Genomic DNA, 23,997 nt, shown 5'->3' on the forward strand with positions numbered 1-23,997 from the left:
CGTGCTAAATATACAGTATTTTTTATTTCGTAATCAATAAAATTAAAAGAAAGAAAACCCTAGAAAAATGTTGCTTACCATAATAGAGCCATAAATAGCAAAAGTTTCTGAAAAATGAAAAAGACAAGTTATGAAAAGTGGAAGTCAAATGAATGTAATGATGCGAAATACATACATGATGATGCATCATGACATACATATGAAGGCATGCATGGGGTTCACATGATCATCATGATGGATGCCACATGGCTCAGTGAGGCATGAGGAAAATATCATCGCCACGTACGCATGTGAGAGCTTCCAGCTAAAGATCTCATTCGGATCTTCTCTCTTCCCCTTTCTCTCTCTAAACTCTCTGTTTTCTCTCTCTAATCTCTCTCCACCCAAAATCTCACCCCCCGATAATCTGCGCATTTTCGCCACTCTGCTAATACGGACTGAGGTTCGGAATCAGTAATTACTTCGCTTTGGATTACTCGGAACAAAGCTTGACTTAGGTAGGATTATTATTACTATTATTATTGTTAATTTATGTGTTCTGGTTTAATTATTTGCAAATAGATAATTTTGTTCTTTTGCTTGAAGTTGTTGATGATTTGTGAATATATTTTTTTGGCGGAATTAGATGTAGAAAATGCAGTAATTTGTAGCGTGCTGGGAGTTTTGGTATTTGGATAATCGAGAAAAATTATGAAACTGTTTAAAATAGAGCCAGTATGTTTGAAATCTGGTGTGAGAACAATTTGCAGTTTGAGTGATTGAAAAATTTCCCCTGGAGATAAAACGGGGAGAGGAGTTATATACACACCTATATATAGATAGTTCTCATATATATATATATTTGTATATATTATTGTTCTTGGTGATAATAGATATTTATGGATTTAATTCAGTATATGCTACAAGGAAACTCATCTTGTTTGATTAAATGTTTATACTATAACTAGTTAGGGTTCTTACATGGTTGGACTTTTGGATCTTATTTATATAAAGTATTGTGTGCTTTTATACCTGGTGCCATGTTTTTCTTTCTAATTCTCCATATCAAGGAATAAATCCATGAATATTTCCATGATTTTCATGCTCTGTTTTCTGCTGAATAGGGTTTAGGTTGACCTTGGTTTAGTAAGAAAAACACCAGAGAAATTATTTTGTGGTCTTTTCTTTTTCTTTTTTTTTATCAATATTTCTCCTTTTCTTTTGCTCACAAAAATCCCAATCTAAATGCGTAAAGAAAAAAATGGAAGTGTACCGGCTCAGTTCTCATTTTTTTTGGACATAGAAATCATAAAAGTATGGTAACTTTGGTTTACAATCATAAATTACATTTCCCCTTAGCGGCTATGGAAGTTTAATGTTTTTTTGCATTTTCATTATGTTATATTAAGTTGTCATTCTGATCTCATTCAGTAAATTCTCTCTTCCTAGCTCTTCAATGTTTTTCAACTTCACTACGACTGGTGATTTTTGAGACTTCAGTAATTTTGTGGTTTTGCAGGGGCACATACAAAATCGACAAGCTCAGATTATTTTGTTGGATTGGTTACATGCAATAAATTTCTTTTGATATTTGACTGGAAGCTTGGAGCTCTGTTGCATCATCAATATCTGGACGAGTTCTTTATATTTGGGTTTCAGCAAAAAATGCTGAATTATAGTCTTTTGATCCTGGATTGGTAGAGGCTTATATGGGCACTCATAGTTATACTCTCAGCTCCCACCTTATGTAAAAAGGTTTATGGCAACTTCAAATGAAAAGTGGATTGACAGTTTGCAGTTTTCCTCATTGTTTTGGCCTCCTCCACAAGATGCAGAACAACGAAAGGTCTAGTTTCTAATTCTTTTAATAAAAATATCATAGATATAAAGTGAAAGAGTTGCCTTGCCTTTGTTTCTGAATATCAAGCATTCTGTATTTTGTTTTCTTGGATTCTAATTGTGTACTGCTATTAGCTTATCCCATACCTTACAGTTTACTGTTTGGTAACTTTATGTATGCACTTCTTTTTCCTAAACTTTTTTGAATTTTCTCCTTCTCATGTTCTAAAATTTCATAAAAAGTTTAACTTTATTGTAGGCTCAAGTTACTGCTTATGTTGAATACTTTGGCCAGTTCACCTCAGAACAATTTCCTGATGATATAGCTGAGGTATTTTCTGTTCCTATGACCTCTGAAAGTAGAATCAATCAAGGGAGGGAACTCCTTATTTCTTGTAGTTTGATAGTATGGCTTGCTTCTGTTGAACTATGAATATGTAGTAAGAAATGTTTCTAATTTGTAATACATGCTGGTTTTGCAGCTTATCCGAAGCCGGTATCCTTCTAAGGAGATCAGACTTTTTGACGATGTTCTGGGTATTTGTTATGTCGTGGTTGAATTGATTCACAATATTCCAGGCTAATTTCTGCTGTATTATGACTAGTTTTTGTGCTTCACTTTGCAGCAACATTTGTTCTTCACCATCCAGAGCACGGCCATGCTGTTATTCTCCCAATTATTTCATGTATTATTGATTGCTCGCTTGAATATGATAGGAGTAGTCCTCCATTTGCGTCTTTCATTTCCCTGGTTTACCCCAATAGTGAGGTATTTAGACACTTGCCAATTTAATTCATGGGTCGCTCTGGCCTTTCTTCATTTATACGCTATGAACTAAAGTGTTTGGAGTGTCTTTTCTGCTTCGACCTAGTTAATTCACCACTTGTATCCTAAAAGTAATTCATGTCTTCAGAATACTCTTTTAGTTACTGAAAAAGACACCTTATGTCAGTGATTTCATCTGAATTTCAGAATGAGTATTTGGAGCAGTGGGCCCTTGCATGTGGGGAAATATTAAGAATTTTGACTCACTACAACAGACCAATATACAAGTTGGAACAACAGGACAGTGACACAGATAAAAGGAGCAGTGGAGACCACGCATCAACTAGTAATTCGACAGATGGAGAAGCTGATTTCCCTCCCACTCAACCAGAGAGGAAGCCGCTGAGGCCATTGTCTCCCTGGATAACTGATATACTGCTTGCAGCACCTCTTGGTATTAGAAGCGATTATTTTCGGTGGTAAGTGAGTGAAACATGTAGAGTATCACATGCAGAAGTTGATTACGTAACTGATTATTCATGTTCACAAATTAGACTTTCCCATTCAGCTCCTGTGTGGTAGTATGAGGTCTTTGATTTTTGAAAGACTAATAGTAATTCAAATTGTGAAAGCTAGCTGTCATAGAAATATCAGGGCAAAAGTGGTTTCATCATATAAGGGAAAAAGTAAGAAGTAAACCTTCATGACTACTTCAAATCTCAGACACTCTTTTGCAACAGATACACAAAACAGAAGATAACAACACAAGTCTTTCATATTTCCTTTTAATATGATCCTCACAACTGAACTCAGTTTTTAGTTGGTCATTCTCTGATAATACAAAGTTACAGCATCTCTATGGTAGGTTCTTAGAGGAATTACTTGAATGAGGGGATTCTGTAGATTTTCACCTCAATGGATGGTCACTGGGTTGCGTGAAGAAACTTGGTAATGATGGTATGTTATCTTGATTAAGGTCAGAGGGGGGTTAAGAAAAGGCTTGAATAAGTTATTGGTTAATTACAATAGAAGTTGGAGGGAGATCTGACCCCATGACAATATTATGAAGTTTCCTGCTGACATCTAAAGTGAGATGGAAAATTGCAGCTTTACAATGCTTAATCACTATTCTAGAGTTACTATCGAACTGTATGATCAAGTAATTTCCATTCTCTGCATCAATCTATGGCCTTAAGATGTGAAAGGAAGAGATCCAACCATAGAATTCTGCATCTTAAAGAACTAGGAAAATTCTTCCTATGAAGAATTTTGTTAGGCAATCTCTCTTATCTATCTCTTCGATATGCTAGATAGTGATTCCAGTCCTTTCAGAAACTTTGTTTCCGACTTTCTGTCTGCAGCATTCTTTTAAGTTATACTGCTCTTCTGTAACTGAACTAGAAGCAGAAGGATTCGCCACTAGGCCAGTAATCCAACACAAAAGAACTTGTCTTTGGGACTCATAATTTCTAAAACACTGTAACACCCAAGTTTCATAATTTACCCTAACAAAAAATATTGTGGGTTTATAATCTTAACCAAATCTTATTTGATTTCTAACACATACGAAAGATGGTATTTTACCCTTACAAAAATATAGTGGGTTAACTTACTAATATTGAATTTTACCCTAACAAAAATATTGTGGGTTAACTTATATTCCATCTTGCATATATGTCAGAAATCAAATAAAACTTGGTTAAGATTATGAGAAATCAGATAAATCAAATAACTTTTCTAAGATTTAATATCGCATTCTTGTAATACAATTGGAATAGTTTCCTCATTCTCGTTTTACTCATATTTCTATTTCACGTTTATAAGTATATGGCTAATGTAATGTGATCTTCAAGAGAGAATGACATGATTTAGCCTTTAGGTATTTGAACATATAGGCAAAATGGCAAAACACGGAACTTTCTTGTGTTCATCTTATTTTTCTCTTCATTTTATAAGCTTGTTTTAGGCTGAAACCCTGTTTTCATTTTGCTTCTGCTTTGTTATAGCCTGGTATTCCTGCCATGCATTCTAATATTTGGTTACACAGATATTATGATTTCATGGATATTCCATATCATAGTGCATGAATATTTCCTCTCAATATGGATCTTATTCTGACCGTAATTTTGTCTGCCAGAGTTTTACATTCATAAACTGTGGTGGTAATAATAAGAGGAAAACACTGGTGTTAGTTTGTAACCCATGTATATCCCTGCATATAATTTATTGTTTCTTTGGTAACTAAATTTAACTTAAAAAAAAAAATTAGCCAAGATTTTCAATACCTTCTTCGGCTGCAACTATAGAGGGTGCAATTGCAATTTTCTCACCCATGTTCATGAGGGAATTCAATGATCAAACAGAGATGGTTTTGGTTGCCTAACAGTTTTGGTCCTTTTCTTTCTGAAATTTGCTGGGTATTAGTTATGGGATCAATAATTTGTTCTCCTTTTCTTTTGGGTTAGAGTAAATTGATGAAGACAAAAGTTGCCAAAAACAGGTTATCACAATTGAAGTTTGACCTGACATATTTCCACCTAAACCTTGATTCTGGCTGCAAGTTGATTTGGTTACCAAATTTTATGTGCTAAGGTCCAACCCACTCATTGGTCATCCATATGTGATTTACACATCTCATGTTCGTCTAATATTGATAATGATTGATCGATTGAGGTTGTGTCTTTCAAGAGAATGGGATTGTGTAAAATCCCCTTACCATAGCTCCAGAAATTTCAGTGAAACAGTCATGCCAATATGGTATATTCTCTAAAGTTTATCAGAAGAAAATTTCTGAGCAATACCATAGCTGTAAATATGCATCTGTCATCAAAGTAAACCTGCTTTCATCCAACTAACGACATGCTTGACCCTTTTAACATATGTTGTAGGTGCGGAGGTGTGATGGGAAAATATGCAGCTGGAGAACTGAAACCACCTACGACTGGTCAGTTGAGTTTCTTGCTTATGCTGAATTAACATATTTACCGTGAAGTATGTGATATACATCAGATAAAATGTGTGATAAATTATTCTTTTCACCGAAAGTCTTCTGCTGCATGCATGATCTTAATTTGCCTTGTTTAGTTTTTGTCGCACTCACAGTGTTTTTACCAGTACTTGTTTTATATAGTAGATATTGTTATCTCATCTTGCACAATCTAGACATGTGGAGCATCTTTAAATTATGTCAGACAGGGAAATAAGAACCTGGATGTGATACTTCTCAATTCTGGCAATTTAAGAGTTTCTTCAGATGGGTTATTAGTAATGTTGGCTGGCATCTCTTTAGACTTTACTGAAAATAATTGGTAATTTGGTAGTGAAATTCTATCAGAGACACAGTGACAGATTGTTACCCAATTAGGTTATCTAACCTACACTTTCCCGAACTATCAAGAAGTTAAATAGGTATTTGGCTTCACTTTTAAATTCTTAGTCTTTAATTTTCAAGAGTGTTGGGTGGTTCTATTGGCTTTTCAGTGAAATGATAATAATGTGTATGGATTGCTTGATTTCGTTGTATATTTTTTTTATTGTCAGCGGTCTCACATCGATGTATCTTTAATTTAAATGAAAAATGATGGTCCTACATTGTTTAAAAATTGTTAGTGGTGTCGCATCAATGTGTTACTGAAACATAATTATTATTTTATTATGTCAATGATTAGAAGAGATAAGTTCGTGTATATGTATGTATTGTGTGTATGCCAATTTATATATAGACAATGTAATGTCATAATTGAATATGAAAATTGGGAGCCCTTTAAGTACAAAACAATACAAGAGGAACATTTTCTATCTTCAAAGGGATGAAAATGTGACCAAGGAAACAAAATCAAAATCGAACAAGGACAAGGAGTTCCAATTTCTTTGTGATTTTCTTGTTTCCTAATTAACAAGTCTTCTGAATTTTGCTGGTTTTATCCACATTTAATCTATCGCTGGCATCAGCCCAGGTTTCATATGGATTATTAACGTTGAGTATCCTATTTGCTCTAATCTTTCCTTCTCTGGGTCCCTTTATAGTTAATTGCAGAAGAGATTAGTCAGTTTCATAGTATTTGGTACATTTTCTGGTCTCTCCTTGCTTTCTGCCTAACTTGTTCATCCTGTATAGAAGGGATTTTTGCTGGTTGGAAACCTAATTCTGCCCATCTTTTTCCTTGATAGACAATAAGACCAAGGATGCAAACTGAACCAAATGTTGGGATCTCAAACAAAAATATTCCTAAAATCAATTATATCTGGTATATATCTCATAAACTAAATACAAAAGCTAATTAAGGTAGCTCATCTTGAAGACAAGTTGCAAAAGAGTTGTCAGAGAGATTTAAGCATTTTGGGATGTTACTAACTGAAGAGCTCAGAATAACTATGAACATGATATTAATCTAGGAAAATAAGAGTAAGAGGAAAACATAAATTGTCGTGGAGTCTGACTCCTTTTAATTTGACTTAAACAACAGTCCTTCACTCCACAGCATAAATCATGTGCCAATTGAAGATATCATGTAATAATATTTATTGACTTGCATTTTATTAAATTCAAATTGAAGATTTAGTTGGCTAATTTAGTGTTGTTATAATTTCAACTTGGTGGATGGAAATCATGGTGGTGATATTGTATCAAGTCAGTTGTAGAACATCTATGATGGAAATCTACTGGTTTCACTTTTGTCCTATAACATGACAATGAACATCTTATATTTCACTCTGACATTCATTCAAATTATTCAAACTCAGGCTTTGGGTTGTTGCAACCAAATCATAGATAAGTATTTACTTTAATGTGGCCTATTATATATTTTCTTTGCTGTTGACTGCTAGATTCTGGGTGGAAAATGGATATATAAAATTAATTTTTTGGTAGAACTATATAAACCTGTATTTGTGAGGTTGTAGAAAAACATGAAAAATGACTAGATACGACATGGATAATTATTACGTCATAAGGATAATTATTACTTAAATATTATTTCAGCTTCTTCTCGTGGATCTGGAAAGCATCCCCAGCTCATGCCATCAACTCCAAGGTGGGCTGTTGCCAATGGTGCTGGAGTTATACTTAGTGTATGTGACGAAGAAGTAGCTCGTTACGAAACCGCTACATTGACAGCAGCTGCTGTCCCTGCACTTCTGCTGCCCCCACCAACTACGCCTATGGATGAGCATCTTGTGGTTGGTCTGCCAGCACTTGAGCCCTATGCACGCCTGTTCCATAGGTTAGTTGTTGTTAATTATTTTTAGATGGCCACAGTAGATTCAAACATTTTAATTTTCTCTTTTGGGTTAGATATTATGCAATTGCTAGTCCGAGTGCCACCCAAAGGCTGCTTCTTGGACTGCTAGAAGCTCCACCATCCTGGGCTCCAGATGCACTTGATGCTGCTGTACAACTAGTTGAACTCCTTAGAGCAGCTGAAGACTATGCCACAGGCATGAGGGTGGGTACATTTTATTGCACTTTACTTTCCTCCTTTTTCTGGGTATAAAATGAAAAACATCTGACAAAAGTAATTCAAGTTATACTGTGACGATTCACGAAAAAAAGTTGAGGCTTTTTAAGTAGCTCACCTCGAATATGGATACATCTGCATGTGAAAAGCTTTTGTTTTAAAATGTTCAATGGAAGATTTGTTGGTCATGTAATAGTTCTGATTAACCATATGGAAGTATCTTATGTTTGCTATTGTCTTTGAAGCTTCCAAGGAATTGGATGCACTTGCATTTCTTACGTGCAATTGGGATTGCAATGTCTATGCGAGCTGGTGTCGCTGCAGATTCTGCAGCTGCTTTGCTTTTTCGGATTCTTTCTCAACCAGCTTTACTTTTTCCTCCATTGAGACAAGTTGATGGAGTTGGAGTTCAGCATGAACCTCTAGGTGGTTATATTTCATCTGAACTAAAGCTGGTACTTCATGTGGCACTGACTCTCAATGCTTTTGTAGCCATATAATTTCCCTCCTAGAATTGTTCTTCCACTTCAATTAATATTTGTCAACTATTTCCAGCAAAGAGAATTGCCTGCAGCAGAAGCTACTGTCGAAGCTACTGCTCAAGGGATTGCATCTATGCTTTGTGCACATGGCCCAGAGGTTGAATGGAGAATATGTACAATATGGGAAGCTGCTTATGGTTTGATTCCCTTAAGTTCTTCTGCTGTTGATCTTCCTGAAATCATAGTTGCAACACCTTTGCAGCCTCCCATATTATCGTGGAACTTATACATTCCTCTTCTTAAAGTACTTGAGTATCTTCCTCGTGGAAGTCCATCTGAAACCTGTCTAATGAAGATATTTGTTGCTACTGTTGAAGCAATTCTACAGAGAACATTTCCGCCTGAGTCTTCTAGAGAACAAATTAGAAAAAGTACATTTTCTTTTGGGTCTGCTTCGAAGAATCTTGCTGTGGCTGAACTCCGCACAATGGTCCACTCACTATTCTTGGAATCATGTGCCTCTGTAGAGCTAGCTTCCCGCCTTCTCTTTGTTGTGTTAACTGTCTGTGTCAGCCATGAAGCACAGCCCAAAGGCAGCAAGCGAGCTAAAGGTGAAAATTCTTATTCTGAAGTAGGCCAAGATGTACAAGGAACAAATGGAAAGCAACGAGAAGCAGACAGAAAACAGGGTATGAAACAGGGGCCTGTAGCAGCATTTGATTCTTATGTTATTGCCGCGGTTTGTGCTTTATCCTGTGAACTCCAGCTTTTCCCCTTGATCTCGAAAGGAAGTAATCACTTAGATGCTGTGAATACTACTGACGTAGCTAAGCCTGCAAAAGCAATTGACGTGTCCAATGGGTTGAGGAACGGTATTGATTCAGCTGTTTATCACACTCGCCGAATACTAGCAATTCTGGAGGCGCTTTTTTCTTTGAAGCCATCTTCCATCGGCACATCTTGGAGTTACAGTTCAAATGAAATAGTGGCTGCTGCCATGGTTGCAGCTCATGTTTCTGATTTGTTTAGACACTCAAAGGCTTGCATGCGTGCTCTTTCTATCTTGATAAGATGCAAATGGGACAATGAAATTCACTCTAGGGCATCTTCCCTTTTCAATCTAATTGATATTCACAGAAAAGTTGTTGCTTCGATTGTAATTAAAGCAGAACCATTGGAGGCACACCTACTGCATGCACCTGTGTCAAAGGAACATATGTCATGTTTCCATGGAAACAGAGTTGATAGTTGTGCTAGCTGTCACCACTTAGAAACAGGTCAGCCATCTTCATTACAGTGTGAGAAGTTGCCTGGTTCTGACGCTTTGGTCAATTATCAGAAGGCCGATTCCAGTGAGGTTGAGAGATGTACGATGGGCAAAGGAATTGCAAGTTTACCTATGGATGCTTCAGATTTGGCCAACTTTCTGACAATGGATAGGCATATAGGTTTCAGTTGCAGCGCACAAGTTCTTCTAAAGTCTGTCCTGGCAGAAAAACAAGAGTTATGCTTTTCTGTTGTTTCATTGCTCTGGCACAAATTGATTGTATCTCCTGAAACACAACCAAGTGCTGAAAGCACATCTGCCCAGCAAGGATGGAGGCAGGTAATGCTGTTGATCTTATTAATGATACCTTCTGCTTTGTTATAAATGAACGGTTAATAACATTGCCTTCTGGGTTATGATTGATGGGAACATGTATAAACGTAAGGTAAATAGAATATGGGCATATAAGTTCCAAATAAGGCATGTTTGAATTTATTCCTTAGCTCTTAAATCTATTTGCTTATTATTGTTTGTGAGGATTATTTTAGGAATTTCACAAATGCAGATAAATTATGTACTATATGAATTAGCAATCTGTTTAAAGTCTCTTTTATGTTTAAGAAAATAATGAGTTACAACTTGGATTTCTAACAGGATTATCTCATCTTAACCATACAAAAGTCTGGTCCTAGTGGAAATAGAAGATTTTTAAGTCTTTTATAGAGTTGTACCCTTCATTGTTTATTGAACAGATATTGATTAATTTATTAAGACTGTAATGAGCGTTGAGCTTCTGTTGGATTTCTAACACAATTCAAAACTCTCGGTATGATGCCATGGAGTTCTAGGTGTGACATGGCCGGGATTCTTTGACCTCTCACATCCTTTTCCTCCATATCATTTGTGATACATTCTGCAGTTACTCGTAATTTTGTAAATTAGAAAGCCCGCGACCCTTGCCTATTCCGCAGACAATGTTATAAACATGGACATTACTTTTTTGTGGCTACTGTTCACAGTCCTTCAGCAGCTCCTAAACTTCGTCAAAGGTTGTTCATTAGCAGTTATTGGCAGCAAAAGAGTTTAGTGCTCTGTTCTGGACTGTCTGGAGGCCAATAGATTCTAGAATTAACCAATGCGGATATTGCTTCTCAAGATATGAATTGATACTTCTTATTCATGGAGGAATATGGAACAATTGACAAGATAATGTTTCTACATACAATTAAAGAATATCGTGTTAAAAACAATTGATCATTTTCGAATGCACTAAATGATGATGAAATTGGGAAATATGTGGGATCTCATAGCTCAGATGATGCATACACGATTGCATTGAGGAGGGAAGATCTTTCATATTTGATGAGCCAAAGGGATCACTGGTATAAACTGAAGATTCCATCACAAAAGAATATTCATGTGGGTCAGCTTTATCTAGTTTTCAGGAATGGGATGGGAACAATGAACCGAGGCTGTGAATGATTCAAAACCCTATGAAAAAGGTTTTTCATATTGCTAAGAAAAAGCTGAAGCAGGAGATTTGGTAGAGATTGATGATGCAACAGTTGAAGTCTCAAAATCACCAATCTTGAATGAGAGACTTATGAAGCAAAGACCTGGGAAAAATAATTATAAAATGGTTTCATTTTTCAACAGTATTCTTGACCAAGTATTTGAAATGGATGCTTGATGTGACTATCACTTGTTTTTGCCTGATGATATAGTAAAACTTTGTTGGTGATTGGAAGTTGAAGAGCCAGATGATGCTACGGAAGAAAAGGAAAAATAGTTGTTGAAGCCATTGCAAATATGCTTGTGCTGGGTTCTAACTTGCTATCCAAGAATAAGCAAGCCTCTGAAAACTTTCTTGTTGGTAATATTTTTGTTTCTGAACGCAAAGAATAAGTTTATCTGATTCAAGAACTGAATCTGTGTAACTTGTTTCATGATATTGAAGAGAAGCAGCTTAACTCAGATGAACTTGATTTGGAGAAAAGAGCCAGAATTGAGGTTCTGATGCTTTTGTTTGATATGGACACTCTGGAAGGAGGCATCATATAATTTCAACTTATTGATGTTGACCTTATTGCTGAAGTAAAGATTATCTCTGGATCAAGAAGTTACTGGAAGTAACTAGCATGGCATAATCCCATTGAAGCATGGTTTTTAAGTGGAATTTAGTTTGACAACAGTCTCAGGCATTAAAAAAAATATGTTGAGACGGGAAGGAAATAGATATCTTAAATTCTTCGAGTATTCGGAAAGAAATGCTAATGTATGTCTCAAATCTTGTACCGGATCTTGGCCAAAGGTGGAAATGTCAAAGCTCTCTTTACCCCAACACTTCAGAAATTGAATTTGGATTTCTCTCCAACCAGAGGAGCCTGGTCAGAATTGTTAAGGAGTACGGACAGTATAAACAGATATAGCAAATTATAACATTGAAATACAGTTTATTTGAAGATAATAGACAGATTAATATAATTGGTAGCTTTTAAATCTGTATTTATGTTTATCAGTTTCAAACTAGGCCTATTTTTGGAATGTCACTAATTGCAGTAGTTCCTGTAATGTTTGATTAGGCACTTGTATTATGGCCCTTTATGTTTAGTATTAGCATTGGAATTATAGGTTGAGACTTAATAGGATCAGCTTCCCTTTTCCACAAAGAAGTGTAGTCCTACTGGAAAAGGGAGAGTTTTGGAGTCTCTGCCAGAGAAAGGAGTCAGTTGGGGGGTCGGACCCAGTGTCTCTCCTAACTTGTTTACAATCTCAAAAGTTTTGTAATGAAATTAAATACTTTTGCCCCCGAGGAATTTGTAATTGGCTCTCATACAAGTCAAATTGTCCATCTGCCTCCCAAGACTTGAGACTTATCACTTCATTGAGCTTCTTAAGAGGCTTCAGCTTCTTTTGGATTTTGTTATGGAGGTTGATAGTTTGATTTGTTTTGGTGTACAATACTGTAGACTATGATGACAACTGCTGGATAACGATAGACGAGTACACATGATAGTCATATTTTTGGTTGGGTTTACACAACTAGCCCTGAGTCTTTGGTTGAACAGGTATTGTTAATGGGAATACTGCCAAACTTTTCTTGAAATCAGGCAATACATGAGGAAATAACTTATTTGGGGGGAGGGGGGGTAGGGAATTATGGGCATTTATTTTTCTCATGACTCAAATACACTTGAGAAATTCCAAGATGGAGGCTAGATCTTCCAGCATCAATAACATTTCTTGGGGTTTAGATGAGTTTCACTTGTTTCTCCTACAGTTGCATTGAATTAACCTGAGTGCTTACTGCCATTTGCTTTGCTAAAGTTCACATAACTCTTTCTCCATCCAAGGAGCAGCCCTATAGTCTTATAGTTCATTTTTGTTCTCTGAACTTTTCAATGTAACATGGTATGCATGTGATTTTCGCATAGGTATTTTCTGATATCGTCAAATTCATTGATGAAACCCTGCTTTAATGTGCTCGGAGTTAGTATATGTACCTAGTTATCTTTTCACCTTAAATAATGCAGGTTGTTGCTGCACTCTGCAATGTGGTATCAGCATCACCAGCGAAAGCTGCAACAGCTGTTGTTCTTCAGGTCCAGATTTTGTTTTGCTTGGATTTACGCAATGAAAAAGTTTTGTGAACTCTGTTCCCTGTAGAAAGTAATTTTTTTCGTATGTACATGACAGCTGTAATGCATTTGTATGTTTTTTTCCAAGTTGAATTACTATTTAATTTAGATTACATGGCACAATTGAGTTTTATATCAATTCTAAACCACACATTTGTTGTTTATTTTTGTCTGAGTTTATATCATTTTGTCTAGTCACTTTCCTGCTGTGTTTGTTTGTCAGGCGGAGAGGGAATTGAAACCTTGGATTGCTAAAGACGACGATCTCGGGCAAAAGATGTGGAGAATCAACCAGAGAATTGTGAAAGTGATTGTTGAATTAATGAGAAATCATGAGGCCCCAGAGTCGTTGGTAATTCTGGCTAGCGCTTCAGACGTCCTCCTCCGTGCTACAGATGGGATGCTTGTTGATGGTGAAGCATGCACTTTACCTCAGCTGGAGGTAACATATTCTGACCTTTTTCTTGTGAACTTTCGTTTTCCACTCATTCTGTCATGAAATCTGTTTTGCTAACTCAACCTTTTTCTCAAACCTTCTATGATGTGTATAGAGATACTTTCTGATGTTTCAGCATTTAGTGAGATCCTAGTTATTTTTTATTTTCTATCTCACGCTCACCCCTTTGCACCTCAAAATATTGCACAGCTGTTGGAAGTAACAGCCAGAGCAGTTCAACCAGTGCTTGAATGGGGAGAATCAGGATTGGCAGTTGCAGATGGCCTTACAAACCTGTTGAAGGTAAAAAGCTCTCTGAACATGTTCTGTGTTCTGTGTGTAATTCAGAAAATTCTGGAAAAGGAAACTGAACAGCCCCTTTCATGAACCATGATATATATGCTGGGTTTACGTGTAGATAACACACTCACATGCGTACACATATATTTGGTAGAAACCAAATCTCGTCTGATTTTAATAACACTAAATCACCAGTTTGAAATAGTTTTTCACTCCTTATCATGTGCAGTGTCGCCTCCCAGCTACGGTTCGTTGTGTTTCTCATCCAAGTGCTCATGTTCGAGCTCTTAGCACATCAGTACTTCGTGCTATTCTACATGCAGGATCAACAAAGTCAAAGGGCAAACAAGTGGGCGTGAATGGCATTCATCGTCCTCCATTTCAGTACATAAATGTAGACGTCACTGATTGGCGAGCTGATATCGAGAAGTGTTTGACTTGGGAAGCACATAGCCGACTTGCAACTGGCCTGCCTATTCAGTTTGTCAATACTGCTGCAAAGGAATTAGGCTGTACTATATCCATTTGAAACTAGCTTTAACTTTTGATGACTTCGTTAGATTGTTCCGTCAGTGCAAGAGTAGAAAAGAGCTATCAAATCATTTGAAGGACGGAAAGAAGTTGCTGCTCTTTAGGTGATTACGGTTGGCGTACAGTACAGAGGACTGCCAACACAGTATCGTCGGGGCTGATGCCCTCCACTTCTGTTATCGTGTGTATCAGGTATTAATGTTTGTTCGATCTTATGACTCCGACTTGATGACCATTAGATATTGAACATTGTGTTCATCTTAAAACAGTTGCTCAGTTTCCAATAGATATTTACTTGAAATGTTTTCTGGTAATTCTTCTGGTTTGTTAAATGATTTCAATCCACTTTGTGGTCTGTTCACTCTTTGGAAAATTGACATCCCCACATATCAGGAAAATGTTCTGTTTGAGTAATTACACAGACAATCTTGTAGGCTTTTTTTCTCATGTGTTGTGTCCTTTGCATAAAAGCGGTGACATTAGCAAAGGAAGTGCGGGAGAAATCCGATTTGGACCTTTGCTTTTTGATTGGTAAAAAATTTAACTATCAGGTTTGATTTTATATTTATGTACAGTAAAACCTCTATAAATTAATAACTTTGGGATCATGAAATTTTATTAATTTAGAGAGATATTAATTTATCAATAAATTAATATTTTATTAATTAAAAGACAGATTTTTTAAATTCAACAAATTTAGTACATATGTATTGGAAATAAATGAATTCGTATATGTTTCATTGATTACATTCATGTATCAATCAATTCTTTGTAACTAATTAAATATATTCATGTATAATATCAATTTATTGTATACAATTAATTATTATATTAATAGACGCATGTATCAATTCATTGAAATTAGTTAAAGATATATGTTTACATTAATTCGTTGCACTTAAATAACTATTATAGCCAATTAATATATTCATGCATGAGGAATGAAACATATACTATATAAATCTCAATATGAAAATAAAATAATTCATAACACCCAATCATGTCTTCTCATCTAAAAGGTATCGTAAAATCACCCATGAATGATGAATTGCATAAAGCATTACGGATTTCATATTTTACCAAATTACCATAATATTTATAATTGTAATATTTATGAATTATTAATTTAGAGTTTTAATGGGACCTAATATTTATAAAGGATTTTTTCAAAAAATTATTATCTTATTATCTTATCGAATTTGATGATTTTTTACAAAGGCCCAAGTCGGGACCGAAAGATTTTATTATTTTAGAGAGTTTATTAATTTATACAGTATTAATTTATAGAGGTTTCACTGTAGAATGTATAGACCACCACCACCACAACAACAATAATAAAATATACTAGAATTCTTTTATAAATGTATACGTAAAATAATATCAAGACAATAATAATAATTTTGGTATTTTTTGGGGGTATTGTATAATATATGTGTGTTCATATGTAAATTAAATCAATTAGTTGACTAATTATTTGTTATTGATAATCTTATATATTTTTTATACAATTAATAAATGCAAGAGCTTATTAAACTAGATAATATCATTGTATTGTTATAATATGATTTCGTAATCATCTTCATATCCTAGTTTATTTTAAACAATATCTTTTATATTTATATATTATTATGATCATGTTTTTATATAATTCAATTTGAGATAAAGACTTCTTCCCAATCTTATTCATAAAGATCCAATCAAAAAAAATCTTATTCATAAAAATAAAATAAAATTTTTTATATTATTTGTATTCTTATGCAATAAATATATGACGACGTATAATGTTTGTATTTTATACAATGTGATTGATATATTATATCTTTACATTTTTGCTAATTATGTTCTAATGAAACAAATACTAAATATATAAAAAGAATTTTAAAAAAAATATATTCCTATAATTAAATTAATATACACATGTTCTTTAGCACTTTAAATTTTATAAATAGTCAATTCATAAAAATATGTAAACCATCATCATATTTCCAATTTATGTTAATTTTTATTTAGTTTATCAACTTATCATACTTCTTCCATTGAAAATTGAAAATCTTAATTTATTATTAAATTCAATCAAACATTTTCTTCACTTTATTTGAGGTAAATTAATAATAATATATTTTACATGTATATTGTACATTAATAATATTTTATCATTGAAATTAAAAAAAAATATATATGGTATAGTTATATTCTTATATATTTTCCTATAATTAGTTAAAATATAAGTTTTTTGGTAATACTTATTTTTTATACAGTAGATTTGAAAATTCAAAAGTTATAATACATCAGAAGCTTGTAAATTAGTCAATAGTTGGTACTAATATAGTTTATATTGTACAATGTTTGCTGAAACGTGACAGAGACTCATAAAATGACCACTGTTAATTTAATTTATTTCTATGTATAGTTTTGTTTGTGACTTTAGTTTATGTATTTTGAGTTTAAAATTTTTATGTATATAGAAAAATTGAACTTTGAAATATACTTGATTGCATAGGTAGTTGAATCTATACTAAAAATCACGACAACAAAATGCTACTTTGATGATTATCAAGCTGGATTTAGGCTAACTTCTTTAAAAATCACAAACACAAAATTGGATTGAAAAATTATCTAACTCGCATCTAGTAAACTTCTATTAGAGATGCTTCGCTTATAAATTGATTTTTAATCAAATACTCTACTTTTATTTTTAACTACAAACACTTGCTAAATGGTATAATAGGAAAAGTTTCAGGTGTTAATCTTATCTCATTAGTAAAAATTTTAATCAAAATTTGATTTTGTTCTCATATTAGAATAATTCTAGAATTTTATTAACTTTTCTCGACCCCTATATTTGGACTTTCGGGTCAAATCATTAAATCCAGATTGTTACCATCTAAAATATATTCAACACCTAATAAGTTACATTGCTCGAATATTAACATAATAATGCTAACATTGTCCAAATTTTCAAAGGAAAACAATCACATGTGAAGTAGCATAAATTCATAGCACCAACATCTCTTTTGGTTTGTATACATTACAATATGAACTCTCTCTCTTTGTCTCTGTCTCTCCCTCTACTTATACATAACAACACAACAGGCTGAACAAGAAAACGACATACTACACAAAATACCAATGTCCCTGTAACAGACAATCCCTTAGATACATAGCAAAATACAGTGAACTCAGTGAAAATTAATTATTATGAGCAGGCGGCAACTGGAATTGATTTGTCACTATAAATTATGATCAAAGTGCCAGACCCAAGTATCAGGGCGATTTTAATCCTTAAACCAAATATCCTTAGAAATGTTACAAAATCCTTGGCACTCTACTAAAAATTGTTTTGGGAACTGCACTGTATCTAGAGTCAGACCGATTATAGAATATCCCAGTATCAGCTATTTTTAGTATGCTAAACTTCAACTGCAGAAAGTACTATACCTTTTCATCAGCTTCGGAAGATTCTGACAGTCCTCCATGCTTTTGCTGACTAATTCTAGAAATTGAATGACTGCGCCGTTCCTTCCCCCCAGGTTTTGATGAGGCATTGCCATACCAGATCATTCCAACAACGGCAATTACCATGCCAAGAACTACTTGTAAATTTAGACCCTCTTTTCCAAAAAATAAGAAACCGAGGATCAGTACAAGGATAGTCTTCATATGACCAAGGACTTGGAATGAAACAGCAGTAAATCTGCCTATGCAGATGAACTGACTGAGATTTGTTCCCACGGCAATTGTACATGAGAGGATCATGAAGATCTGCAGAATCAAGAGAAGGTAATCATTGCTGAGAAACTATACAACTCAAAAGAGGCAAAGGAATTCAGATAGAAGAATATCTATGCATAGTTGAAGGGGAGAAGAAAATGTACAAGACAACAATGCCATGGAGGCATGCTGATATTTTCCATAATATTCTGATCAGTTAGCAGAAGTTACAACTGTGGTTATCAGATAAAAAAGCCTGCCAGATAATGTGCGATAAAAACCAGCTTACATATAAATGCAACATCACAAAAATGTGAAGAAACATTAATATATAGCTTATGCCCCAAAATAACTTGTAACAGCAAAAATCTTCTTGTAAAAACTTGGTTGATACTAGTGACTCAATGTAAGTGATACCTGTATTTGTGGTATACTATAAGGCACAGATGATGCCTATTAACCGTATCCTCCCACATGATACTTTAATTAAATGCAAGAAACTAAATGATTTCTAATTTAACTTCTACGAACTAAGGTACCTGATAAGAATTCAATGAATTTATCTTCTACCAATCCCCACACTAGTGGTTTCACCATATGGGCCCACAAGATTTACTCAACCCTTCACTTCCTGATTCTCCGAACTTATATTCTATTTTACATTTTCTTCTTCACAAGTAATTCAATGACAAAATAAAATGATTAGTTACTTCTAACTGCTTGAATTAGATTCAACTTGAAAACAGATCAAGAAGGCAGCAAAAATGTTAGCATTTCCTATAAGCCAATAGTACTGTCATATGATTATCAATAATATTTGAGATGAGCAAAATCACAAGAATAGATTATCGTTGGTGAAAAACTGCAAACGAAGTTAAGGGAACATTAAAAACAATAACAATAGAAACAATATTAGCATGGGCCAGGGGGGAAGCCATGACCAGAAGCCATAGACTATTTGTGAATCAGGTTGGTCATCTTCCACTTGAGCAATCCAACAGTTAACTAGCAGTAACCTTGCAGAATATCATGCAAGTACCAGATCACATTGTAGTAGGAAATTAGCCAGGATAATCGTTTAGAAGTTTGTGTTCACAACCGTATTCTTCAGATGCTTTTGCTGTTTCATATTTTAGAACTGGTCATCTTTGCTTGACTCCTATTCCCCATTAACATCCAAAGCTTGTCAGGAAAATGGCTAAGATGTTGGTACGTGCAGGGTGTTGTCAAGCAAAGATGGCAATGAATTTCCTGGTTAAGGCCAAATTGCTAGAAGTGTTGGATCATGCGGATAAAATTCTAACATAGTCAAGTGACTAAAGAATCTTATCTATTGAGGGGTCAGAATCCTTTTATTATCTAAACCAGAAGATCAGCAGACATTATAACATTAAAGCCGAGCAAAACTACAGCCAAGTGTATTAATGATACTAGTATGATAACATACAAACAATTGACTATAATTTTGTACAACGTACGCTTGTGGAAGCACTTACCACAGATGGTACGTTAAAGTTAAAAGCGTCGATTCTCTTGTTTGTTAACCAATAATCCAGGAAGGGACCTAACAGCAATAGTGATGCAGCCTGGGCTGGTGCAGTGTGCCCCAGTAGATTGAACGAAGTAAGCGAATACTTCCTCTGAAGAAAATGAACATACTGCAAAAGCAAACTCACAACTATGAAATTGCCGCCACATGTTTGCCGGAAAAAAGAAAAAGAACCCACGAAAAATCTAGAATAAAAAACCAATGGTACATATTCTGTACCGCACGGAATAAATTGGACCACACAACACTTCCACGCTTGGGTCCATAATCAATTTAAACTAGCTTAATATATAAACAAAGATCTCACATTACCATGATATCAAGTAGAACTTACATACTGTTGCAAAGACGTACTCCAGACTGCAATAAACGCAGCAATGAATCCTTTGGCATTAACACTCACATCAGTAACTGTACACACTGCAACGCCAAGGAGAACAACCAAGATGCTAAGCTTTGTGTCTCTTGAATATCGGATCTTATCAAACATAATCTCCAATAAGCAGGATACAGGGATCATAGTCAACTTAGCAATCTGTTACCATGCACAACATAATATAACCATTAGTAGTGTAGCAATAGAAGTTGACCAATATTCTCTCTCTTTCTTTATCTAATTTGATTTAGAATAGAATAATATATTCATCACTACCTGGTAAAATCCCACCGAATTCCACATTAAGCTGACATTCATCCCAACAATAGAGAAATTTGCAAATACTACAAATTTTAGAAGCTCAGGATAGGGTAGATGAGAAGCTTGGATATAGCCCAGCCACCTAAGAACAGCCGTCATCAACGTTGTGGTAGCAAAATGCAAGCCGGTTAACGTTGTAGCTGCATGAGGTTGTAATGGTCAGAAAGCCAAAGCAAGCTTACATTATGATTGGAAACATGAAAACACTTGAAACTTTATTAAGTACTGCATGAAGTCCACCATTAAACAGAGAAGAATATCTTCAGTTTAATTCGGCTACCTCCTGGTTTAAACTTCCTAAATAAAGATCATAATCTAACATAAATTTATCTTTTAGTCACTGTAAATATTACAACGAAGATTTCAACCAACTCCCGCATATATGTTACCTAAATAATTATGTGAATCTTACCATTAATATTTCAATCTAATCCCTTGTAAATGTTTCCTAAAATAACAACTATCCAGTTGATGCAAGTGATGGCACAACGAGAATCCTCAATTAACTATTTTTCAAAGTACAGCTGCTCCATAGAGCTGATCTTACATGCACAAGAAAAGATTAATATCTTCTCTATCTTCTGCTTAAACCCCTATGCTGCAAGAAAATCAATTTGGATTCCTCTACGGTTCTACCTTGTGCACTCGCTTTAGATTTTTCAACTCAAAAGACACTCATTGGTGACTGTAAAAACCCTTGATGCTTCCTAGAATATTATCTGTTTGTTTGAGTAGAATGCTTGAGACACAATTAATTCAAACAAGAAGTCCCCAGTTGGATTTTGGAGCATCTTAACACCAAGGTTCTTGCTGCTTGCGGAATTCATGAGAATTTCATTTAATTTGTCAAAAGGGAAAACAAGAACTGGCGAAGCATGGGATATTGTTCCATCATCAGCTCGCTTGAAACGTTCTTCTTTCTACACCCCAAGAGTGCACAGTCGTCCATAATCAGTATTCTTTGCCGCACACACTTTCGTCCTTATTGTTAACAAGTCCAAACAAGTTCCTCAACAAAATATTTGTAGCATGCATATTTTAGATCCAAGTAACAGTTCAACTTTGACTACATATGAACATTTCTTGTCCCTATCATGCAAACTCCGAGTAAATTCCATACAAAGGGGAAATGGGATTACCAAAGCTGAAGCCATAAGTAGCCATTAATGCCTTATTGACAATAATGATCCCAACTGAAGTGACTACATTAAACATCCATGCAGCTGCATCAACTGCAGCTTTCTTATCAGCTTTGCTTGCTGGTGGCATTTTGCTTTTTGTCCAATTCTTGTTTTTAACTGTCCAATGGGTGAAATTACCCTGATGGGACCACTAAATTACAACAAAACCCCCACATTCAATCCAAGGTCTTTCCTCCAAATGTCCTGCACAGGCACCAATATAATCAGAAGATTTAAGCCAAATAGTAAGTCTTCCATACAGCAAATGCAAAGTTAGCTCATTAATGCGTTTCAGCAGGAAAATTGTGAAACAAATTAGGACGTTACGCAGAAAAAGGACTATTAACTTTCAGGCACACTTGGAGCAAACTATCTATTCTAAAATTGATATTGATAAAAAGCAGGAGCAAAGTGGTATATCATATCAGAAGCATGGTTTGATCAACTTCGAAGAATTACTACTGTCAATAGGTTTCTGAAACTATACACATTTGTCACATTCATCGCAATCTAACTTTCCAAATCAATAATACAGTACTATACCAATTAAAAAATCAACAAAAATTACGAAAAGTTAACTTCAACACAGATCCCAAGATTTTCCATATCTGAAGCACAAAACCACATTAATTTTCCACAATACAGACTCAGTTAAACACCCACCAGTTTCAGATCTAAACTCCCCAAACCCCCAATTTTCCCAGATCGCATTGAATTCCCCAAACCCACATGAATTACTCACCAAATTGCAGATCTCACCACACAGAATCATCAAATTCAACTGAAAACTAGTGCACAACTCAAATCCACATTCCTGAACGAAATAACTTCATCAATAAAAAATCAGCATATAAAGAAAAGCGTACCCTTTCGAAGTTTATAACGGAATGAAAGGGACTTTTGGCGTGACTTTCTGTTTTCTCCAGATCCTCAGGACTCTTGAGTCAATAATGGCTGAACGTGTTTGCATGTGATGTATATATCGACGTATATATGTACGTATCCATACGGAGTAGAATTGAGTGAAGTGTAGACCAGTATGAATGAATGTAGATATGGAAAACGAGATTTGTGTTTTAGGGTTTGACCCCAAAATGCGATGAAAGTTTCAGTTAAGGAAGTTACTTTCTTGCTTCTCCACCTATAAATATAAATATATACACACATATATATATACATTCATATTTAATGAGATATTGTTTAATTATAAATATATTGTAATTAAATTAAGAATTATAATTTATAATATCGAAAAGGTGTGAAAAATTACGTAAGTATCCCGACTCTTTCTACTACAGATGAATAAAATTACTGAAATGCCCCCAACATTCTGAAAATAATTGAACAATCCAAGGATCTACAACTTTCTATTCAAGTAGGGTTCGGGCTTACATTATTATTTTAGCAATTGTCTGATGATTCTTGAATCAACAGATTATACTCGATCGTACACAATTTGACTTTTTGCTTGATGATACAAGATGGAAGTTCTGTAAAGCAACTTAAAGAATTGTTCAGATGCCGGTGAGTGATGCTTATTTGGGCCATGATTTTACATACACAACCCCTAATGCTATATATATATATATATGTATGTATATTCAATTTTCCACATTTATTACAGTTAGTTATATACATTTTAATATTTACATTATACAACTTATACTCCTTCATATTCCTCCATTGATGTTGAGGCTAGTGCTTAGAAATTTTTATTTTAACCAGGTCTGACAGCCCAAATCGTTTATAATGTAATTTTTCTTGAACTATACACCCATCACATGACAAGAGTCTTATACTAATATTTGCAATCTTTTCACTTCAATACCATCTTCTCACTACTAGACCATATATTCACGTACTAGCCATTTGTCTCCACCATTATTCAAAATATAAATTAAAGAGAAAAGGATAATCAGTAAAATTATGAACATAAGCTTTTTCTTCTCAATCATTTTTTCTCGTACCAAACATATGGAAGTATTTGAGATTTACTCTTTTTCCCGTCATACCAAATAATTTGAAAAAAAAATTATTATTCTTTCCCTCGCTCTTGCGTTTTCACTCCTTCCCACCTTTCACTTCCATTTTCTTTTTACTCGAAACAAATGAACCCTTAAATCACATCTTTACCCAATTTATATTAAATAGTGGATGATATCTAG

At 34.6% G+C, this 23,997-nt stretch overlaps 2 protein-coding genes across 3 annotated transcripts; one reads left to right on the forward strand and one right to left on the reverse strand.

Annotated features, from left to right (window-relative positions):
* Positions 1-300: 300 nt before the first annotated feature.
* On the forward strand, positions 301-15,008 carry LOC105178750 (protein GIGANTEA). The gene is made up of 15 exons (XM_011102288.3): positions 301-497; positions 1,499-1,825; positions 2,078-2,149; positions 2,301-2,355; positions 2,445-2,587; positions 2,792-3,063; positions 5,473-5,528; positions 7,566-7,806; positions 7,878-8,028; positions 8,286-8,495; positions 8,596-10,128; positions 13,323-13,391; positions 13,651-13,869; positions 14,074-14,166; positions 14,393-15,008. Exons 2-15 carry the CDS (start codon positions 1,739-1,741, stop codon positions 14,690-14,692), a joined length of 3,501 nt encoding a protein of 1,166 aa, XP_011100590.1. The 5' UTR covers positions 301-497; positions 1,499-1,738; the 3' UTR covers positions 14,693-15,008.
* A 2,665-nt stretch (positions 15,009-17,673) lies between these two features.
* Positions 17,674-22,971, reverse strand: LOC105178738 (UDP-rhamnose/UDP-galactose transporter 6). Of its 2 annotated transcripts, none has more exons than XM_011102277.3 (6): positions 22,699-22,971; positions 21,791-22,036; positions 20,607-20,791; positions 20,289-20,489; positions 19,902-20,063; positions 17,674-18,456 (listed from the first exon to the last, which is right to left on the reverse strand). In XM_011102277.3, exons 2-6 carry the CDS (start codon positions 21,918-21,920, stop codon positions 18,127-18,129), a joined length of 1,008 nt encoding a protein of 335 aa, XP_011100579.1. In that variant the 5' UTR covers positions 21,921-22,036; positions 22,699-22,971; the 3' UTR covers positions 17,674-18,126. The 2 variants fall into 2 exon arrangements, with proteins under 2 accessions (XP_011100579.1, XP_011100585.1); XM_011102283.3 differs by having other exon boundaries at positions 22,575-22,708.
* Positions 22,972-23,997: the final 1,026 nt, after the last annotated feature.

The sequence above is a fragment of the Sesamum indicum genome, linkage group LG2 (genome assembly GCF_026168435.1).
Source record: "Sesamum indicum cultivar Baizhima isolate 11 linkage group LG2, ASM2616843v1, whole genome shotgun sequence".
NCBI classification, from domain to species: domain Eukaryota; kingdom Viridiplantae; phylum Streptophyta; class Magnoliopsida; order Lamiales; family Pedaliaceae; genus Sesamum; species Sesamum indicum.

Excerpts from the sequence above, each read along its gene's own strand:
- LOC105178750 (XM_011102288.3), top strand. The coding sequence starts at position 1,739 with ATGGCAACTTCAAATGAAAAGTGGATTGACAGTTTGCAGTTTTCCTCA. Across the intron at positions 3,064-5,472 it reads AGAAGCGATTATTTTCGGTG|GTGCGGAGGTGTGATGGGAA; the intron begins GTAAGTGAGTGA and ends CATATGTTGTAG. Across the intron at positions 13,392-13,650 it reads CAACAGCTGTTGTTCTTCAG|GCGGAGAGGGAATTGAAACC; the intron begins GTCCAGATTTTG and ends TTTGTTTGTCAG.
- LOC105178738 (XM_011102277.3), bottom strand. The coding sequence starts at position 21,920 with ATGCCACCAGCAAGCAAAGCTGATAAGAAAGCTGCAGTTGATGCAGCT. Across the intron at positions 20,064-20,288 it reads GTACGTCTTTGCAACAGTAT|TATGTTCATTTTCTTCAGAG; the intron begins GTAAGTTCTACT and ends TTGCTTTTGCAG. Across the intron at positions 18,457-19,901 it reads ACTTTAACGTACCATCTGTG|ATCTTCATGATCCTCTCATG; the intron begins GTAAGTGCTTCC and ends TTGATTCTGCAG.